Source organism: Bidens hawaiensis, unplaced genomic scaffold (assembly GCF_021521415.1).
Source record: "Bidens hawaiensis isolate Kalapana, Puna unplaced genomic scaffold, B.hawaiensis_p1.1 tig00419517_1, whole genome shotgun sequence".
In the NCBI taxonomy this organism is placed as follows: Eukaryota; Viridiplantae; Streptophyta; class Magnoliopsida; order Asterales; family Asteraceae; genus Bidens; species Bidens hawaiensis.
Window position 1 is genome coordinate 41,748 of NW_027504888.1, and position 19,452 is coordinate 61,199.

Sequence of the window (19,452 nt, forward strand, 5' to 3'; positions counted from 1 at the left end):
TCCATGCCTTTTATTTCGCTTAATGTAATTGAAATGATATTTTTACCTTTTAAATTTGTGACTTCATACTTTTATGGTCTTTTATGGCTTTAGTGTTTTAATTTTAAAAGAAAAATGCTTGATCCGCTGTGCATTAGTATCTAATATTCCAGACTATCACTAGATGCGTAACATAATTTCCTTTTGTATTCTTTCAAGAAGGGATGGCTCTATGATATTTCTACCTCTACTAACTATTTTTTTTTTATGTGGTGTTGGTGTAAAAAAGTAGCATTAAAACTGTTTGACAGTGAATCTCATTGATAGATTTCTTAGCTAAACAATCTGTAATAAGAAAGAACTCAAGCTAGACTATTCAATCTTTTTTTATTAATTTGCAGGTTGTTAATGGTATCGGGCTACCCATCGTATACTGAGAGTCGATGCCAATCTGGAGTGGCTGCTAATTGATTACATTAATAATTTGTTTCATTTGAATTTGATTAGTTATGGCGTCTTTTTTATAGTCAAAATAATTGAAACTGAACTGAAACCAAAAACAAATAAACAGAAAACCTAAACGAAACTGAAATCAAGTGAAACCAAAAACCGAATAAACTCAAACCAAACCAAACCAAACCAAAATGAAACTAAAACCCAATACCAAACCGAAACAAACCAAACCTAAACGAACGGAAACAAAACCAACAACCAAACAATTTGAATCCGAATTAAAACAAAACTAAACATCTGAAACAAAAAACAAAACAAAAAAACTTAAACACAACCAACCAGAAAAATCAAACCGAAACAAAGTCAAAAAATTGTAATTAGATAATGAAGAAACTGAAACCAAAACCGAAAGTGAACCGGAATGGAAAAAAAAGCTAAACCCTAAAGCAAAATGAAACCAAAAACCAAAAAATAATTTCATTGTTATCATATGAATATATCCAATACATTGCTTAAAATAATGGAACCGTTAGAGATACCACGAAGAAAAATATATCAAAAATGAAGATATATATTCACAATAATATTTTTTTAAATTAAAAGTAACTCGCGTAACACGTGGGCTAAAAACTAGTTATATTATAGTTGTACGCTTGTATTGACTTGTGAGTAAGCCTACAATCGTCATCTATTGATTCGATGAAATAATTAATTAATGCTGATCAAATTATTTAAGTTGACTAACTCATCGTTAGAAATATCAATATATCTAGGCTAACTTGAAAGAAATTTTTTAACCTCATCATCGCATAACATTTAAGTTACAAATTTATTATGCGTATAGTTGGAGCAAAATTTCTACAAAAAAGAAATAAAAAACACGGAATATTTTGATATAATTAAGGGTGTATTGACGATTACACACGAATTGATATCGGATATAACGACAGAAGATCATTATATGGATGTTGTTTTCGACTCATATATATATATATATGAACTATTTTATTATAAAGGGCATGGAAACGAGAATGTGTAGAGCTTGAACAAAAGTTGAAATATTGTAAACCATGCATTAGCACGTGTAATAAACTTTGATTTTGTAAAATATTTTCTTATAATAAAAGATTATAATTTTATTATTAATTGCATTTGAACTCTAATACGGCTTTTTATGTCAAGGATTGGGTTAACTCTCTCAGAACCTATGAAATACTCACCTACCATTGGCTTATCTTCTTTAAACAATTATCTTCCAGTTTTACAATCCCAACATTAGGAGTCTTATACGGAAACAAAATTCGTCAAATCAACAAATAATAATCAAGTAAACTTTTGGTTGTGAACATTTTTGGGACAAATGAAAATAGTCTTTATAACATTTATGCAAAACTAAATTAAAAATAAAACGTCTCACCCTGATTGGAACTTTGACATAGACGACGAGGAATACTCATTATTTGTCACTTTCAATTAATATAAATCGGCAAATTTGACTTGTATATATTTTAAACTAGGTACTTACCCGTGTAGCACACGGATTAGAATAGATAATTTTTTTTTAATAATAACATAATGTGAAATACAAAAAATTGTATCACATATATAAAGATATATTATACGATAAAATAATTACACATTACGCAATTGGAAATAAAAGGTTGTTAGTAAATTCATAAAACATAAATTATTTATTTGTTATTTTCTATATCAAAACTTAGTTGTGAATGACTACTTTTTTAAACCAACTCGTGGACCAAAACTCATTGTAATCTTAAATTGTTTTGACATGAACAATATCTGATACTTTAGCCGGTTAAAGAAACTCACCCGTTTCGTATTGGTTACTTATAAAAATCTAATAATAATAACTAATACAATATATTTTATATTAAACAAATTAACATATTTATGATGGTATTAATTCTTTTAAATTAGGATGGAATTATTAAAAATTGAAAATGAAATATTAAAAAGAGAAATGTAATTAATATGAGAGAGAAGAAGGAAAATTTTATAAGGATCAACATAGTGATTACATGTGGCATTAAAAAACTTTATTTATTAAATAGTATAGATTAGTACTCAATTTAGTTCAAATCAAACAATAAAAGTTTGCATTTTGCAACTTGATAATAATAATAATAATAATAAATATAAGATCAATCATAATTCATAAACTACATGTATATGTTATCAATTTAACTATTTTCATTTTTAAATTATTCTATTCATTTAAGGTTTTCTAAAATCACAAATATAGAAGATAACTATACTAAAAAATATATATAGTATTTAATTTGTTAGAGAAAAGGTTGTTTAGGGAAATCTTCATGCTTAGTTATATCAAACATATTGTTAATGTTTTTCACAAAGTCGTTGCCAAAGCCTAACTTTCTTTTACGATCCAAACTACAATAAGAGGGTTTTATTTTATGAGCTTACATAATCTTCTCAAGTATGCCCTCATTTATTTATTATATACAGATTATGAAGTAATGAAATCAATATCTCACCTCTATTTTGCGTAACATAGATTGTATGTATAGGTTTAGTTTCTCCTTTTTTTTATTTATTTAAAAAATTATTAGTTTATTATTATAATTATTTAATTTCAGTATATTTTGTTTTTCTCTTGTAACTTCTAAAATACGATGATTTTCAAATTTTCGAGTATGTCAGTGTGATGTATGTATATTTATCTATGTGTAGATATCATTATTTTTCAAAACCGAGTTGTGAATGGTAATGTACAAATAACCGACGCACAAAGATACGTGCTATCAAAGCTAAATTACATTATTTTTATTAATTCGAGTCATCTAACTTTTCATTATTCATATAATGTAACGTTTTCTAAATTCCGCATATACCATTGCGACATGCTTATTTGATAATATTTTAAAATATATATAATTGATTTTTTTTGTTCTCTACCATAATGAATCAAATTGATACCGTTTGAACAACTTCAGTAGCGATACCGGTATTCATTTTTATGGTTTCCAGTATAATTTTGTTGAAAACGAAGTTGTATTCACAATAAAGTATCCGAACTGTATCGTCCCAACTATATCGGTACCACATAGATATTGACCGAGCAATATCGATACTGATATTGGTAATTATAGTAACCGTTACTGATATTTATTTTTTATGGTTTTCGGCCGATGTAAAAATAAGTGTCGATATTCTTTACGGCAAATCTGGACTTTATTTTTTAGGTTTTATCTTTCTTATATCAAATGTCCATACGGTATCAAAACTGTAATCGACCAAATTGGCATTGTCAATACCATAATAAATCGACCCAATACCGATTGAATTCTAAAGTGAAAGCATTACTATTAGAATATACAAAACTCATTATATCTTTAATATCTTCATATGAGTTTTGTATATTCTAATAATTACAACAGTGAAAGATGAAATATCAAAAGTTAAAAATGGGCCTTCAAAGCTTAAAGCAAAGTGGACAACTCAATCATAGATATATCTTACTAAAATATATTGAAAATGCATTTCAGGAAAATATATATAACATTGAAAATAAAAGGACCGAAAATGATAGATAAATAAAAAGGTGTATTTTGTAATAAAGCATAAATCAGAGTGGATATGTATGTTGGTATTATTGGTGTTAGGTATGGTGTCATGTGTAGTAGCTATTGGGTGTGCCCCCTTTTTTGCTTCACGAGCTAGATCAATAACAAGTGTCCTCCCATCTCATAACAAATAATAAAAAACAAAATAATGTTTTTAGATATTTTTATGTTCACTATTTTGAAAAAAACTTGGAAATAATTAGCTATCTAAAATCGGTTTGTTAAAAGTTCAAAATAAGATGAGCTTAGGGGGTGTTTGAGATTGCTTATTTTTACCAACTTATAACTTATAAACTTTTTGAAAAGTAATAAGGTGTTTGGGATTGCTTATATTGTGAGAGGAAAAGTTCCATAAGTTACAAAAGTGTAACTTATTAACTTAATGAAAAGTTATAAGGAGGTAAAATAAGGAATTCCAAACACCCCCTTAATCTAAAGCGAGTAAAAATTGAAACTTTAATAATGAATAAGCGTGGTCTTCACGTTCCAAGCTTAACTGGGCTCACAAGCGTATATAATTCTACCATTTATATAAATAAAGATTATTACTTTATATAATAAATATTGTTATATATAGAACTAATAAAGACGCGCGAAATTGCATATATTAAGTTAAAAATATGAAATTGCAATTATTAAGTATTTAATAAACAAGAAACAACTCAAAATGAATCAAATAAGTTGAAATTAAACTTAGCATGCTACGACTCAGATATATTATACCCTATAATCATTACGATAAAGGATAAGGTTTTTAGCTCGAGTAATTGGTGTGATTTTGGTTCGCATACAAAACATGGATCAACATTTTATTAGTATGGTAAACAGGTAAAGTACGATTTCAAACAGATCATTTAGCCTTTTATAATAATTGTAATTTTAATGAAAAAACAGAGAAAATGATAATAATGAGTATAGTTTTACAAATAGATATCCTTTGTATCATTCTTTGTTTCATCAGGATTATAATATTTAGTTACACCAACACAGTTCACACCTCCACACATAATCTTGTACACTTTTACTTGCTTCCTATCTTCAATTCTTTTTAGAAAAGATGGCATGTATATCATGTGAATCATATCAAATCAAACCAACACTTTTTTCATGTGATCAAAAGAATGCACACACTGATAGATATATGCATACAAATGCACCTCATACAAATGTATGCTCCAACTGCTACGACTCGTGATACGTGCTAGTGATTATGATACGATACGTTCTTTTCTTATATACGCGTTTTAGAAAAGAACATATATGATAATCTGTTCTACTTATCTACACTTTTGGAACACTTATGAGAACCCTAATGATTGAATAATTAGTAATTACCTATAAACTGATTAGAACCGGTGTACATGATGCGGATCTTTACAAAGATGACGACTTGCTAATTGCTTTAATATTTAGAAGATCGGAAAGTAAAGTATGAAAACTATGAATACTCAAAAAAAATTATAGTTCTACCTTAACCGAGGAGTTACGTTCTTCCCAAAGTCACCCTCTTTCATCATTGCCACAAATTCACTGTAATCTATCCGCCCGTCCTATAATCATAAAAAAACAAAAGATTTGTAAGAGAACTGACATTTTTTCAGGTTATATGTTACCACTAACGGGTCAAATGGGTAAATCTTTCAAATATATGAAACCAATCTAACCTAATCCGTACAAAAACCGACAGTTTGGTTTTCTATTTTTGTAAAACAGATTTTTCAGTTCGGTTTTAATTTTGCATGTGACTAAAACAGAACCGAACTGAATTTATGGATTTTCACTTTTGACTTGGAATGTTAAGTAACTTCTAAAAGAATTAATAAACAGTGTAACCCATATACTGCAGGTCCAAAATTCAAATGCACAATAATTATTTTTTTTTTTGAAAAATATATAATAATTAACTAACAAAAAGGTTTAGGCCCAAATTCATTATTTTGAACCTTTTTTTTTTTGGCCCAAAAATTTCAAGCCCAGATGGTAAAAGCGAACCCAAACCAAAACCAAACGGTTTTCAAAAACTCAAAAACCGGATATTCGGTTGTTAGTTCGATTTGAGGCCAAACCCAACCCATGCACACCCCTAACTAAAAGTGACCGAAATGATTGATTTTTGTAAAATTTAAGAATAATGGCAAAAAAAATGTTATTGGACGGGTCAACCCAACTTGTGTTGATCTGTTTGGAAAATGATGAGATTAGAGCAGGAATGATGTACATTATCTTTATCGATGTCATTCATAACCTCATCAAGATGTATATCACCCAAACCGAATTTATCAAATGCCAGATGGAGTTCCTCTGCAGTGATGAAACCACTACCATCTTTATCAAAGTATGAAAATGCAGCAAACATATGATCTTCTTTATGGATTTTGTTTAGGTGGAGCATTGCTGCAACAAATTCTTTATAATCTATGGTGCCACTGTTGTCAATGTCTGCCTGAAATGTTAGTGAACATGTGTGATTAAAGAAATATATTAAAATGAATGAAACTTATAACAAAAGGTTAATGGTAATGAGATGTAATTCATGTTAGTGTTCAGTGAGGCATACTAATTCCAGATAATCTTAGGACTTGTTTTTACTTTTTTAAGTTGTAAAAATACATAAAACTAGGGTTGTTCAAAAAGCATCAGAGCCGAGACAACTCGGCTTTAAACAAGGCAAGCTAAACCCGAGCCAAGGTCAACTCGGCTCGTGGCCTATTCATTAGCTGGATCGTTGTTTCGTTTAAGTTAAAGCACAAATTTGTATATATGTATGACTTAAAAGCCAAGTGGCATTTTTTAATGAAAGTAATAACTTATATTTTTTTGAGCCGTACCCGTATCTTGGATTTTTGATTTTTTCCGTTTCCCGTACCCGTAACGTCCCCGTTTCCATGTCCCGTCCCCGTTTCCGTGCTACTTAGGTAATAAGAAACATATTAAAACTTCTCGTTCAAAAGCGAATCCCAAATTTAAATATTAATTATGACCCAAATTTTAGTTATATATATTATGAATTATTTAGGATATAAATTCTGCATTATGTGTACATGTTACAAATATAATTTTTAGTTTATATATTAATGTGTAAAATATTCAAAATTTTGTAAAACTTCAATTTTTAAAAAAACAAACGAATCACCAGACGAGCCACGAACTTGGTTTAGCTTAACATTTCATCTCATTAAGATAGACAAGCCCACCCAGGCTCGAATTTGCTTTACTTACTTACAGCCCCACATAAAATAATCACACAAGACCTTTTATTTTTAACAAAAAGATTTGGTGGTAAGCTGGAAATAAAGGGATCTTGGATAATCTACCGCGTCCATTAGGCGAGCAATTTCTGTATCGTTTAAATTGGCGCCAACTTTCTCTAAGCCTTTCTTTAATTCTTGTAATGTGATCTGGCCACTGCCATCAGAATCTATCATTTTGAACATTTGTTTGAGTCCAGCAATTTCTTCTTCAGATAGACTCTCAGCAATAACCTATGATAAATGGGTAAACACTACGATTTATGGTTAAAATTATAAACACTATGATTTACGGTAAAAACTTTATCTAAAGATAATAAACACTGTGATTTATGGTTAAAAAGGGATTAACAGAAAACAGTTGAAAAAAACTTACTCTGATAGCTATCTTCTTGATTTTGTTCATGGCAGAAAATTGCTTGAGACGGGAAAGAACAGCAGAATCAAGAGGCTTATCTGGAGCCACACCATCAGCTTGAACCCAAGGGTGACCTATAATAGAATATGATGGTAAAAAACTATTAAAATTCAAGAATATTGTAAAACTAAGATAATCATCAACCTATAAAAAAAAATCACATACGTATGAATCTTAGCTATATCTTATTCTCCATGTGTGAAGGAATGTATTTATTACTTGCGATAATGTCAACAAAAAAATTATAATTATAACTAACATTATGAGTTCATCTATTAGTATGGTAACATATGCATCCCATTATATCAATAAAGATTATCATAACTATTATCAATATAATGAAATCATTATTTAGTATGCTAACCATGAATAAAGAATTTACTCAAGCAGTTCCAATTTCCAAACACCTGACATCTTCCTTAATCAATGCACACTAACACACATGATTACACTAACTTGTGAAGTTTTATAATATGCTCGTGTGAAAAACTTAACACAACTGGCGACGTATTCAAAAGTGTCAGCATTGTCATTACCGAAAATACTCTTATCAAAGAGCAAACTGCCTTTTCATACTAGAGGCTTCCAGGACTTGATAAATGTTCATGAAGTAATTAACTAAGGAAAATAGGGTTTATACAAAATTAGCATTAACATTTATTATTATTATAAAATAGGGATTGTATACTCACGAAGAACTTCAGGTGCTGTGAGCCGTCTTTTAGGATCTCTTACAAGCATTCTTCTAACCAGATCTTTTGCACTTTCAGATATGTCTGGCCATGGTTCTGATGAAAAGTCAAGATCACCTTTCAAAACCTGGTCAAATATTCCTGACTCCGTTTCTGATTCAGAACACAACAACAGAAAGGTAAATGCAAGTATACAACCTTATAATTATATCATCACAAAAGCGAAAAACAAAAAACAAAACAGACAAAGATAACATTCTCTGTTCTCACCATCCCAGAATGGTGGGACCCCACATAACAAAATGTAGATGATTACACCCGCACTCCAAATATCACATTCTTGACTGTAGAATTTCCTCAAGACCTCTGGGGCCACATAATAAGGGCTCCCGACCATATCAGTGAACATCTCACCTGTTAAAGCACTCAAAATATTACTAATATACATATATAGAAACTAGGGGTGTGCATGAAAAAAAAAAGATCCATAACTGCAATAACAGACGTAACCGAACCAAAATAACCAAACCCAAGCCAAGAGTGTCAATGGAAGCTACTGAGCTAGGGCTGTAAATGAACCAAACGTTCAGTGAACCGTTCTGCGGGAAGTTCGTGTACATGCTTCCATTTAATTAATAAACAAACATGAACAAGGAATTCCATGCAATTAATTGAATGAACAAACAAGAACAGAGGTCGTGTTCATGAGCATTCAGTGATGTGCTCGTTTATGCTCATTCGTTAACGTTCATTAGTCTCTGTTATTTACATTCGTTCATGCTTGTTTGTTTGCGTTTGGTCATTAAAGGTTTTTTATATTTTATAACTTTTAATTTTTGGTTTTATCATGTCAAGTATAAACAAATAATTACATCAAGTACCAAACTTTATACTTATTTTGGGTGACTAATGTTTTAAGTTTAAAAATGTAATTTTTATTACTTTTGAAATTGATATATGTTCATTTTTGATCGTTTATAAGATTAACAAACAATCATCTTGTTAAGAGTGGGATACGATTGGGTACGCTTGTTTGTTAGGAGGTCTCTTTTCGAGGGCAGTTGTAACAGTTACCGATGATCCAATTTGTTATATCATTTAGCTTGTTTCTTTAATCTGTATAATCATCAAATCAAATAAAACACAATATAAGAATACCTGGCTTAAAGAACATAGAAAGCCCAAAATCAATAGTTTTAAGCGCAGCTTCTTCCTGCTCACTAACAAACAGAAAATTCTCAGGCTTCAAATCTCTATGCATAACCCCTAAAGAGTGACACGCTTCAACAACCCCTATTATTATCCTAGTAAGCTCCGCAGCTTTCTTCTCTGTATAATGCCCCCGTTGTATAATCCTATCAAACAACTCCCCACCCGCACACATCTCCATAATAACATGAACAGCAACAGCATCTTCATAAGCACCCACAATCGATATCACATTCGGATGCCCCGCTAAATGATGCATTATCTGTATCTCCCTCCTAACATCCTCCACATCATCCTTTGTCGCTAGCTTCCGTTTAACTATCGTTTTACACGCAAACTCCTTTCCGGTCTCCTTCTCTATACACAAATACGTCGTCCCGAATTGACCTTGCCCTAGTTTCTTCCCCACATTGTAAATCTCCTTCAAATTCCCGGTTTTCCGTTGTAATACCGAATTTTGAAGTCCTATACTCTTCACACGTTTAAAATTATTCGTAGGCTTTGGTTTCTCCTCCGGTAACTTAACTGTTTCATCCGGTTTAACCACTTCCTGTACCGACATTTTAACAGTCTCGGGCGGAGTACTCTGCACGCTTTGCGCAGTTTGCACCGATTCCTTTGACTTTAAACTATCATCTGGTTTATTATTATTATTATTACTTTTGTTATTATTATTATTATCATCATTATTATTGTTGTTATTAGTATTGGTTTTGTTGGGAGGCGGGAGAGTGTTTTCGGGCGGGCGGGTTTTCCAGACGGCTGCAGTAACGGATTGCAGGAAGCCAGGGCGTCCTACACTGGGACCCACACAAGTGTTTCCCATTAATCAGAATTTAGACCAAACACGAAACCCTAACCCTAACCTTAAGACTCGCGGATATAAACGTGCGGATCGCATTTGATGATTTTGATGGAATCGATAATGCGTGATGCAAACTGCAGGTGTGTGAATTGTGATCCGATCGTACACCGAAAACAGGATATTATGAGGTTTTCGTTTCCGAAGGTGAACAGATAGGATTTAGTTACAGGATGAAATTGATGGAAGTTGGAGAGTAATCATGTGATAATTTGCAGGTTACTGCTAATCAGAAACCCTAATTCTTGATGAAATTTGGGGGAAATATGAGAAATTGGATAAACGGAAAATGGAGGGAACGAAACGAAGCTTAACGAGTTACTGAGTTAACTCAACGAATTAAATTATTATTTTGAGTTATTATTATTATTTAAAGAAGGGAAAATCCCAAAAATAATACTCCACTAAATAAAATATAGAGTTAATGGCCATTTTCGTTCCTGTGATTTGCTACTTTCGTTACTTCAGTTCAAAATTTTTAATTTTTTCAATTTAGTTCTCATAGTTTTAAATATTAGCCAATTACGTCCCGTCCGTCTAACGGCATCCAGCTATGCCGTTAGTTTAAGTGTATTTTTGTCTTTCTCCTTTTAATTTTGAGTTAATGGTCATTTTAGTCCCTGTGGTTTGATATCTTTGCCAATTCAGTCCAAAGTTTGAAAATTTGTCAATTTAATGTTCAGTTTAATTCAATTTTTTTTTATTTTTTTATGTTTTTTGTTTATAACTCTGAAGAGCATAATTCAAGCCCAAAACCATCGAGCAACCTCAAATAATGGTATGCATTTACTCTGTTGACAACAGTAATCATACCCCCCCATTATATTTAGTTTCTAAACATTTCCTAAAATCTTCTTCATGGTGGAATTCAATGGTAAAGTGGTCAAGGTAATTCCCTGAAACCGAAATATACAGAAAAAACTAAAAATTGTTTTGTTGATTAATGTATAATAGTTGATTACGACCCAGATTTTCGTTATGATATGTTAATCTCTAAACCCTAAATATTATGCATTCATCAAAGAAACGATTTTTAGTTTTTTCCGTACAATTCGGTTTCACAGAATTGCTTTGACCACTTTACCATTGAATTCCACCATGGGGGAGAGTTGAGGAACCGTCTAGAAACTAAATACGAGAGGAGGGGGTATGATTACTGTTGTCGACAGAGTAAATGCAGATTTGTTTTGGGCTTGGATAATGCTCTCTAGGGTTATAGAAAAAAAAACTGACTTAAATTGACAAAATTTCAAACTTTGGACTGAATTGGCAAAAGTATCAAACCACAGGGACGAAAATGACCAATAACTCAAAATAAAAAGGAGAAAGACAAAAATACCCTTGAACTAACGGCATAGCTGGATGCCGTTAGACGGATAGGACGTAATTGGCTAATATTTAAAGCTATGAGGACTAAATTGACAAAAATACAAATTTTGGACCGAAGTGGCGAAAGTAGCAAACCACAGGAACAAAAATGGTCATTAACTCTAAAATATAACATAAAGTATGTTAAATGTTTTATCTTTTAGCCTCTCTATTTTGACCCGCGCTATGGTCCTTTATACAATTAAGCCAGTATATTAATTGGTGGGTTTTGAAATTACGGATGACAAACGTGGAAGAGAGAGGGATGAGAAGTTGCATGCGTGATTTGGTCACACACCGTTTTGTGTAGAAGAAAGGTCGTTTATGTGAGTTAGGGATGGGAGAGAAAGGTCGTGTCCATGAAAATGAGTTGACGTTACAAGCCAGAAGTCGGGCATGCCTAATGTGAAGGAGAACGTTGATGGTGCTTTTAGGGAGACTTCTCAAGTTATAGTTTTACAAAAGATCGATTATTGTAAGACTTTCTCTTGATGAAATGTGTAGACGGGTTTTAGGACATGTGTCATGTGTGCATGGTCGACTCTTACGGGGAAAAGATATTTGCATAATTTTAACCATACATAACTTTGGCATCAATACAAGTTGAACACACTATGTGACTCCCTAGCTTGGGCATGTTGTATTCATGTGTTGTACAAATTTTGAAAATGATAATCTAAAAGGTTCTCCAACTGAACATTTACTTAAGAGAAGTACACAAGTGGTGTATGGAAAATCTAGGAATTCATAAATGGTGTTTAGTGTGTTCAAAGGATAATGCATGGATCACACCGGTTGCAGCGTTACTTACTACCCTTTTTACACATGGTTTGCGATGTGGTCAAAAATTACCTTTCTGATGCCAATTACCCGAAACATGATGGTAAACTCACCTCAAAAAGCTAATTGAAATATCAAACACTCGAACACGACAGCTAACGAGTACCAAAATGCATCCAAACCTTTGAAATTTTTTGCAACCAATTTCATGTATTGCCTGAAGACCATAAACGGAATCCTAAATCCTATCTAAAACCCAACCCACTGTCATCTATACACGAATACCATCAATCATGACCAATGTCCCGAGGGTGTCAACATAGCATAAGTTAAATGGCCACGCTGGAACGTAACAAGTTTGATCCCAAAACATAAAGCTAGAGAAAAATCAGATTAGAATTTCTAGTTCTGCATTGCAAGCAATAAACAGGAGCATGTAGCAAAATTACAACCATATCCACACAACATATGTGAATGCTAATTTGAAAGAAATAAAAATTAAAAATCTGTTCAAATGTATGACATCAGCAGAGAATTGGATATATAAAGAGTTATGACATTATTTTTTCAAACTAGTACTTGAAAGACACCTCCATTGCCCGATTTGAGGTCTCTTGTCAAGAAGCATAAGCAAGCCTGCGCTCCCCGCCAATGCAATAAAAATGTGCCTGAAAATACTCCAAAAATAAACTAATAAAATCATAACCTGATAACTAGTTTAATTTTTGACAACTTAATACAAAAAGACCAAAAAGGACATTCCTATGAAAAATAGGTGATGTGCATTTTGTAATGTAAGTAGCAGTCCTTGTTAAGTCACCATACCGAACGATTATTTGTTACATGTGGTGGTGTTAAACTACTTATCCAAAACCAACTAATTGCTTATATCCAAATTTAAAAAAGATTAACAATACTTACTTATTTCGTTGTGTTTTCCCTCTCAAGAAACCGAAGGTTGCGATCCACTGTCAAAGAGCAAAAGATAACAAATACAATTTTCATGTTTTACCAATACAATAATACAAACTAATTCATCAATATCAAATCTTATATGCAATACTAATCTTATATGCATATGTGATCAAGTTGAAATATAATAATTATAATTTTACCTTGAGCATTGAAAAGAAAGACGAACCCACGCCATTATACGGTTTGTTAACATAAACTTTGTGTGGCGGTGGCATTTCTTTACACAACTGTTGAGCTATTTCCTTCAATAATACCAACTGGGCCTTATCAGTCCTCATAGAGATAAGTGTTTGTCTCATTGACTCCCGATCCGCCTCGAGTGCGTGAAGTCTTGCATATAACTTCTTAACTTCCAGACTTTCAATTTCAGTATGTGAAGATGATTCTTTATCACTGCCCATAAAAGAATTGTATTCATCATAACTACCAATATTACCCTTTTGATCATTGTTCACATTATGTATAGAGTCAATAGTATAAATCCTATCACTCGTTTCATCTTCAAATTCGGATGCGGGCTCTACTTCTTTTACATGTGTAGAAAATGAGCCAACACTATCACTCGAGTATTTCTTCATTGGTGAATAACCAACTATAATCTTTTCAGGAACCGGTTGGCTTTGACTTTCTTCTAGCTCATTGATTCTTTCTTCTATATCTTTTAAAGAATGTGGAGTTTCACCAAATGCATACTTTTCTATATCAATCGTTTCATTATCATTATCCCGATTTTCATTCATATTGTTGACTTTCAAAAGAGGGTAATCATACGACGCAAAATCAAATTGACTTTCTAAATTTGTAACAACATTACCATCAGCTTCCGATTCCGTGAGCCCGAAACTAATCATTCTATGCTTATACGCCTGCACTTCACAACTCAAAGACTGAATCGACTGCTCCCGCCTATACAACAACTCCTCCAACGCCATCAACTCCTGCTGATCATGCGCCATTTTCTCTTCTGAAAACCGCTTAAACTGCCGCGCTTCCATCTGAATCTCCGCCTTTTCACGCTGCAACTTCAAAATCATCGACATAGCCTCATTCGCCGAAGACGACGAAGCGTACCTTTCCTCTTCTAAATCAGAAATCAAGTCTTGAATTGTGTGTTGTTGGCTGTTAACCATTTCACGCAACGCGTTACATTCGTTTTCAATATCCACACGCGCCACAGACGGGATTACAAGACCTGGTATAATGAACTTATCACCATCGTGATCAAACTCGTTTACTTTTCGTTTCACGGACCGTAACCACGTCCCGGAATAATATCCGGTTCCAGATTCACAATAACCACAACGACAATCACAGTGTTTGACCGTACTCGAGCTTTCCGACTCCATATTAACACCAAAAGTGCATCAAATCCAGTCAAATAACAACAATAACAAAAGCAGCTTCTAGACTAAACAAAACACCAATAGAACCCTACAAATTACAATTACAAATCTATTACGATTAAGAATCAATATGAACGTATTATTCAATAAATAACAAATTGTTTGACGAAATTGATGAAAAATGAGATTAGGTGAATGAAATATACCGTACGGAATAAGGAATCGTTGAGCTGGTGATGAAGATGAGATCAATATGATGTGAAAAATTGGCAGGAAAATAGGTTTTGTGGAGGGAAAAGAGGAAGGAAAATTTGGGGGTTTAGATTGAAAACAATTTCAAACCCTAGATTTATCTTTTATGCTTGTTTATATGTCTGTGCATATTTGGCATGTGTGTGTGTTTTGAATATTATTCAATATATATAGTTGTATATTGTATTGTATTATAATATTATATTATATAGAGGAAGGTTAACGTACAAATGAAATTAACGTGCTAAACGTGAGAATCAAGTAGAGTAATTATATATACAAGTAGAGTAATTATGTAATTACATCATAGAGTAATTATCATAGAGTAATTACTCTACGTATATATATAATTATTCTATTATAATATTATAATAATAATATATACATAATAGTTCTCGATATTCGTGCCATGATCGGATTTTTAATTTATTTTACAGCTTTGTTTATTTGGATTTTCTCCTTTGATTGCTATATTGAGAGTCGGATGAACTGATACCGTCTAAATACCCGACTTGTTGTGAAGTGGAGATGATTACGCACAAGTTTTATTCATTTAAACAAATATATGTTTATTGGTCCAAAAATAATAATTTGTTACGTTTGTAATTTGTTTAATTATACACTTGCAATATAATGCATTGTTTTTACGATAATTACAAAATTAGTTTTATGTAAGAAAAAATTGTATGAGTACGACAAAGTCAAACAAAAAAATATACCTTGCAATATGGCGTTTTAAAATAAGATTAACGACTTTATCGATGAAATTGTTAAGGTAGTGTTTACTTTTGGATTTATGGAAATCTAAAAAGTTGAAAATTCGACAATTGATATAAATAAAGCAATGAATTGAATTACAAGTAAATGTAAACACAAAAATAAAATTCTTATATATGTTATAAAAGCAAAATAATAGATATGTCGAGTTTGGTTTTGCGTGTTTCTTGAATATTAGACCATTTCATTCATCGGCAATCTAATAAAACGTGTGAATATCCTAAGTAATATTATTTATTGTTTAGTAATTAGTATTAGTATTGGTCAAAATAAGTAAGCCAATAAAAGTCAATTTATAGCCCCTTAATAAGCGTCTTATAAAATATAACTTGGGTCCAATTCAGTAAAGTAAGCCCATCATATGATATGAAACAACTCAACAAGTTCAAGGTCGAAAATATATAAGATTCGAGAAGTTTTGGTTTGAAAAAAAAAATAATAATAATAAAGATGTGAGAGATTATGAATCAACTAAGCTAGACTTGTATTTGACACGGGGGCGTCGTTTTTAAGCTTTTGATTTTAATCATTAAGTTATAGAGCCGTTTGTGAAGTTTGGTAACCAAAACCCATAAACACAAACAACGTTTTAGATCATAAGATCGATGCATCTAATTCTCAATTTCTCATTAACTTGAAAAATTACAATATCACGATATAATCTATAAGCTTGGATATATATATAGGTTTAAGATCATGAAAGAAGTCATCATATTGCAAGAAATGCAAGAAGTCTAACCAACCAATCAGATTTATTCTTTTTCTTTTCTCATTTAATTAAATACAAGGGTATAATGGTAATCAATTCAATTTCGTAATTTTGGTAACTATTAATATTTTCTGAAGTTTCAGTTTCACTAAATTACTATTTTATATCTTTGTTAATTTGTAAATAAAAAACGTTAATTTTATTATGGATTCAAAGAATCCCATTTCACATTTATCAGATCATAACTATCTTTTTTTTTATTTATTTTGAAAGCTTTATGCATTTAAAAATGTAATAAAATTCGTTGATTCTTTAATCACAATTAAAATCATTGTGTTCAATTTTTTTTTATGTTTTTGTTTACTGTCAGCTCATCGATTTCACATAAAACAAACAATCAGCTTTTTTTTGTACATCATCAAATCACTAAGTATTTGAAAAACAAACCATTATTCATATTAACCGACCATAATAATAACTTACACATTATTCCTATTAACCGATCATAATAACAACCTACACATAATTAATAATAACCTACACCGATCATAATAATAACCTACACATGATTCGTATTAACCTACACGGATCATAATGATAACCTACACTAATATTATTTTTTATCTCCACTTCCTATTTTCTCTTTTTTTAATTGAATTATGTCACTTGTGTAGGTGAAGTTATTACCATTCATCGGCTGGGCAATAATCCCTACACAATGAAATTATCCATACACTCCAACATATTGAAATAATCCTTACATAGTCTAATATTAATATTATTCGTTGAGTTGAAATAATTCATACACAATCCAATATTAGTATTAATACGACTCACTATAATGAAATATTGCCTACACACAAAATAGAAACGAAAACTTTATGTAAAATTTGGATTAATAATCACAAAGCAAAGACACAATAATCCCTATAATCTAACTTTCAATGATGTGTTGAATGGCAAAATGAGAACACACACAAAATGATTCTTTCTAAAATCCATTTCAACGATATACCGAAATCATTCATAATAAAACATTGAACAAAGTGCTTAGCTTTTGACAAAAACCCTTGCCTTTCTCCACCAATTTGATTTAAATAGTTGATCTTGTTTTTGGAAAAAGCAAACGAGAAGAACATGAGACTGTGATTAGTAAATGGGTTTGATTTTATAGTACTGTGTAGGGCAATCAAACGCTTGTTTTCTAGTATGTTTTTACTGCTAACCAAAAAGCATATACTAGTAATGAAAATCCAACTCAAAAAAAGATTGATTTGTTGAGTAGGAGAATTTACTAAAAATAGGAATATATTAATGAGATTATAGAAACTGAACTTTGAATAAATGCTTATTGTCCAAGCAAAAAAGTCCATGATGCCCTTGTTATTAAAACCTTCCATAACTTTTTTCCTTATTTATTACAAGTTTGCCATCTTAAATCTAGACCATTGATTACAACTAATCAGTGGTTAATATTCACTTCTCGCATTTCTCGCAATAATATCATTTCTCTCTTGAACCATCCTATATATATATATATAAACGAAAACATAAAAATCCTACGTGTCGCGATGTGGTCGCTCCCCGTTTTTTTGGAGTCACCAGATTTGCTTGATTTTTAAATTGAGGTTTCTCATGCATTTGACCCGAATTCACGGGTATGGGTCTTACCAAACCCAGATTTTCCTTAAACGGGTTATAACATCTCATTAAATTAAAAATTATTCTCACCAAATTATTGATGAGAAAATCCTATAAAATAGGATATACTAAAAATTATTATATGATTTTTTTTAAAAAGATATTATTTATACTTAAGAAACAATTTTATAGTAAAAAAAATAAGCGGGTCTTGGGTCTCACCAAACCCAAATAACTTTTAAACCGGTTTATAAAATCTTAGTTATTTGTGAAACATTTTCATTATCAAACTCTAATATAAATTTTCTTACAATAAATAAAATTGAACTCCAAAAAAGTATATAAATATTAAAAACAAACTAGTTTTAGAGCCCGAGTTTTACACGGGATGATCCAATTAATTAAATTATAAATAAAATAATAAATAATGTATATATACTAATGTATTACATTTATACTTGTATCATTATACATAAATTAATTTTATTAATATCACAAAATGATTTTTTCCAAAAATAAAATGAACATAATAAAAAAAATAATGCACATGCAAAAACATATCTAAGAACACTTTATCTATTGAAATTTATTCTTAGTATGAAAGAAATTTGGTTATGAATCAATTTCGATTAATACTTCTCATATAATATTAGTTTTTAGCTACACCATAAAAAATATATTGATAAGTTTAAGGGGCTTCTCGACTTTGTCAATTGACAAAAAAAATAACATGTTTTACCTGTTCAATTTTGTGAATGTCGTTTTGCTTCCCTTGAACATAATTTTGTACAACATACTTCACATACAACATTCAGATCACTATTCAAGGAAAAATCAATACTGACACAAATGTGTTTAATTTGATAAAAGTTAGAAGCATTGATAGGCCTGGAGGTGGCATATCGGAAATGTTTGTCATTTTTTTAAAAAATTTAGTAGTCATGGGAAAAATACTAAATGCGCAAAATCCTGAATCTTTTGACTATTTCAAAATATGTTATTAAAAATAAATTTGAAACCTAATCACATTAAAAATTTAACTTTCATTTGTTTTACATAGAAGTCAAAACTTTGAACCCGTAACATGTTTCATGATAAATCTATTTGCATTCTCAACTTTTTAAAAGTATTATATTTACCA

General features: G+C 31.1%; 2 protein-coding genes across 3 annotated transcripts; both read right to left on the reverse strand.

The window, feature by feature from the left end:
- Positions 1–5,431: 5,431 nt before the first annotated feature.
- LOC143609253 (calcium-dependent protein kinase 20-like) lies at positions 5,432–10,513 on the reverse strand. The gene is made up of 7 exons (XM_077084057.1): positions 9,554–10,513; positions 8,666–8,809; positions 8,396–8,548; positions 7,662–7,777; positions 7,352–7,519; positions 6,256–6,480; positions 5,432–5,587 (listed from the first exon to the last, which is right to left on the reverse strand). The coding sequence occupies exons 1-7, from the start codon at positions 10,428–10,430 to the stop codon at positions 5,504–5,506; spliced, it is 1,767 nt and encodes a 588-aa protein (XP_076940172.1). The 5' UTR covers positions 10,431–10,513; the 3' UTR covers positions 5,432–5,503.
- Positions 10,514–12,781: 2,268 nt separating this feature from the next.
- Positions 12,782–15,324, reverse strand: LOC143609258 (myosin-binding protein 7-like). Of its 2 annotated transcripts, XM_077084062.1 has the most exons (4): positions 15,139–15,324; positions 13,730–15,020; positions 13,536–13,582; positions 12,782–13,282 (listed from the first exon to the last, which is right to left on the reverse strand). In XM_077084062.1, exons 2-4 carry the CDS (start codon positions 14,933–14,935, stop codon positions 13,174–13,176), a joined length of 1,362 nt encoding a protein of 453 aa, XP_076940177.1. In that variant the 5' UTR covers positions 14,936–15,020; positions 15,139–15,324; the 3' UTR covers positions 12,782–13,173. The 2 variants fall into 2 exon arrangements, with proteins under 2 accessions (XP_076940177.1, XP_076940176.1); XM_077084061.1 differs by having other exon boundaries at positions 13,730–15,324.
- Between the last annotated feature and the right edge of the window lie 4,128 nt (positions 15,325–19,452).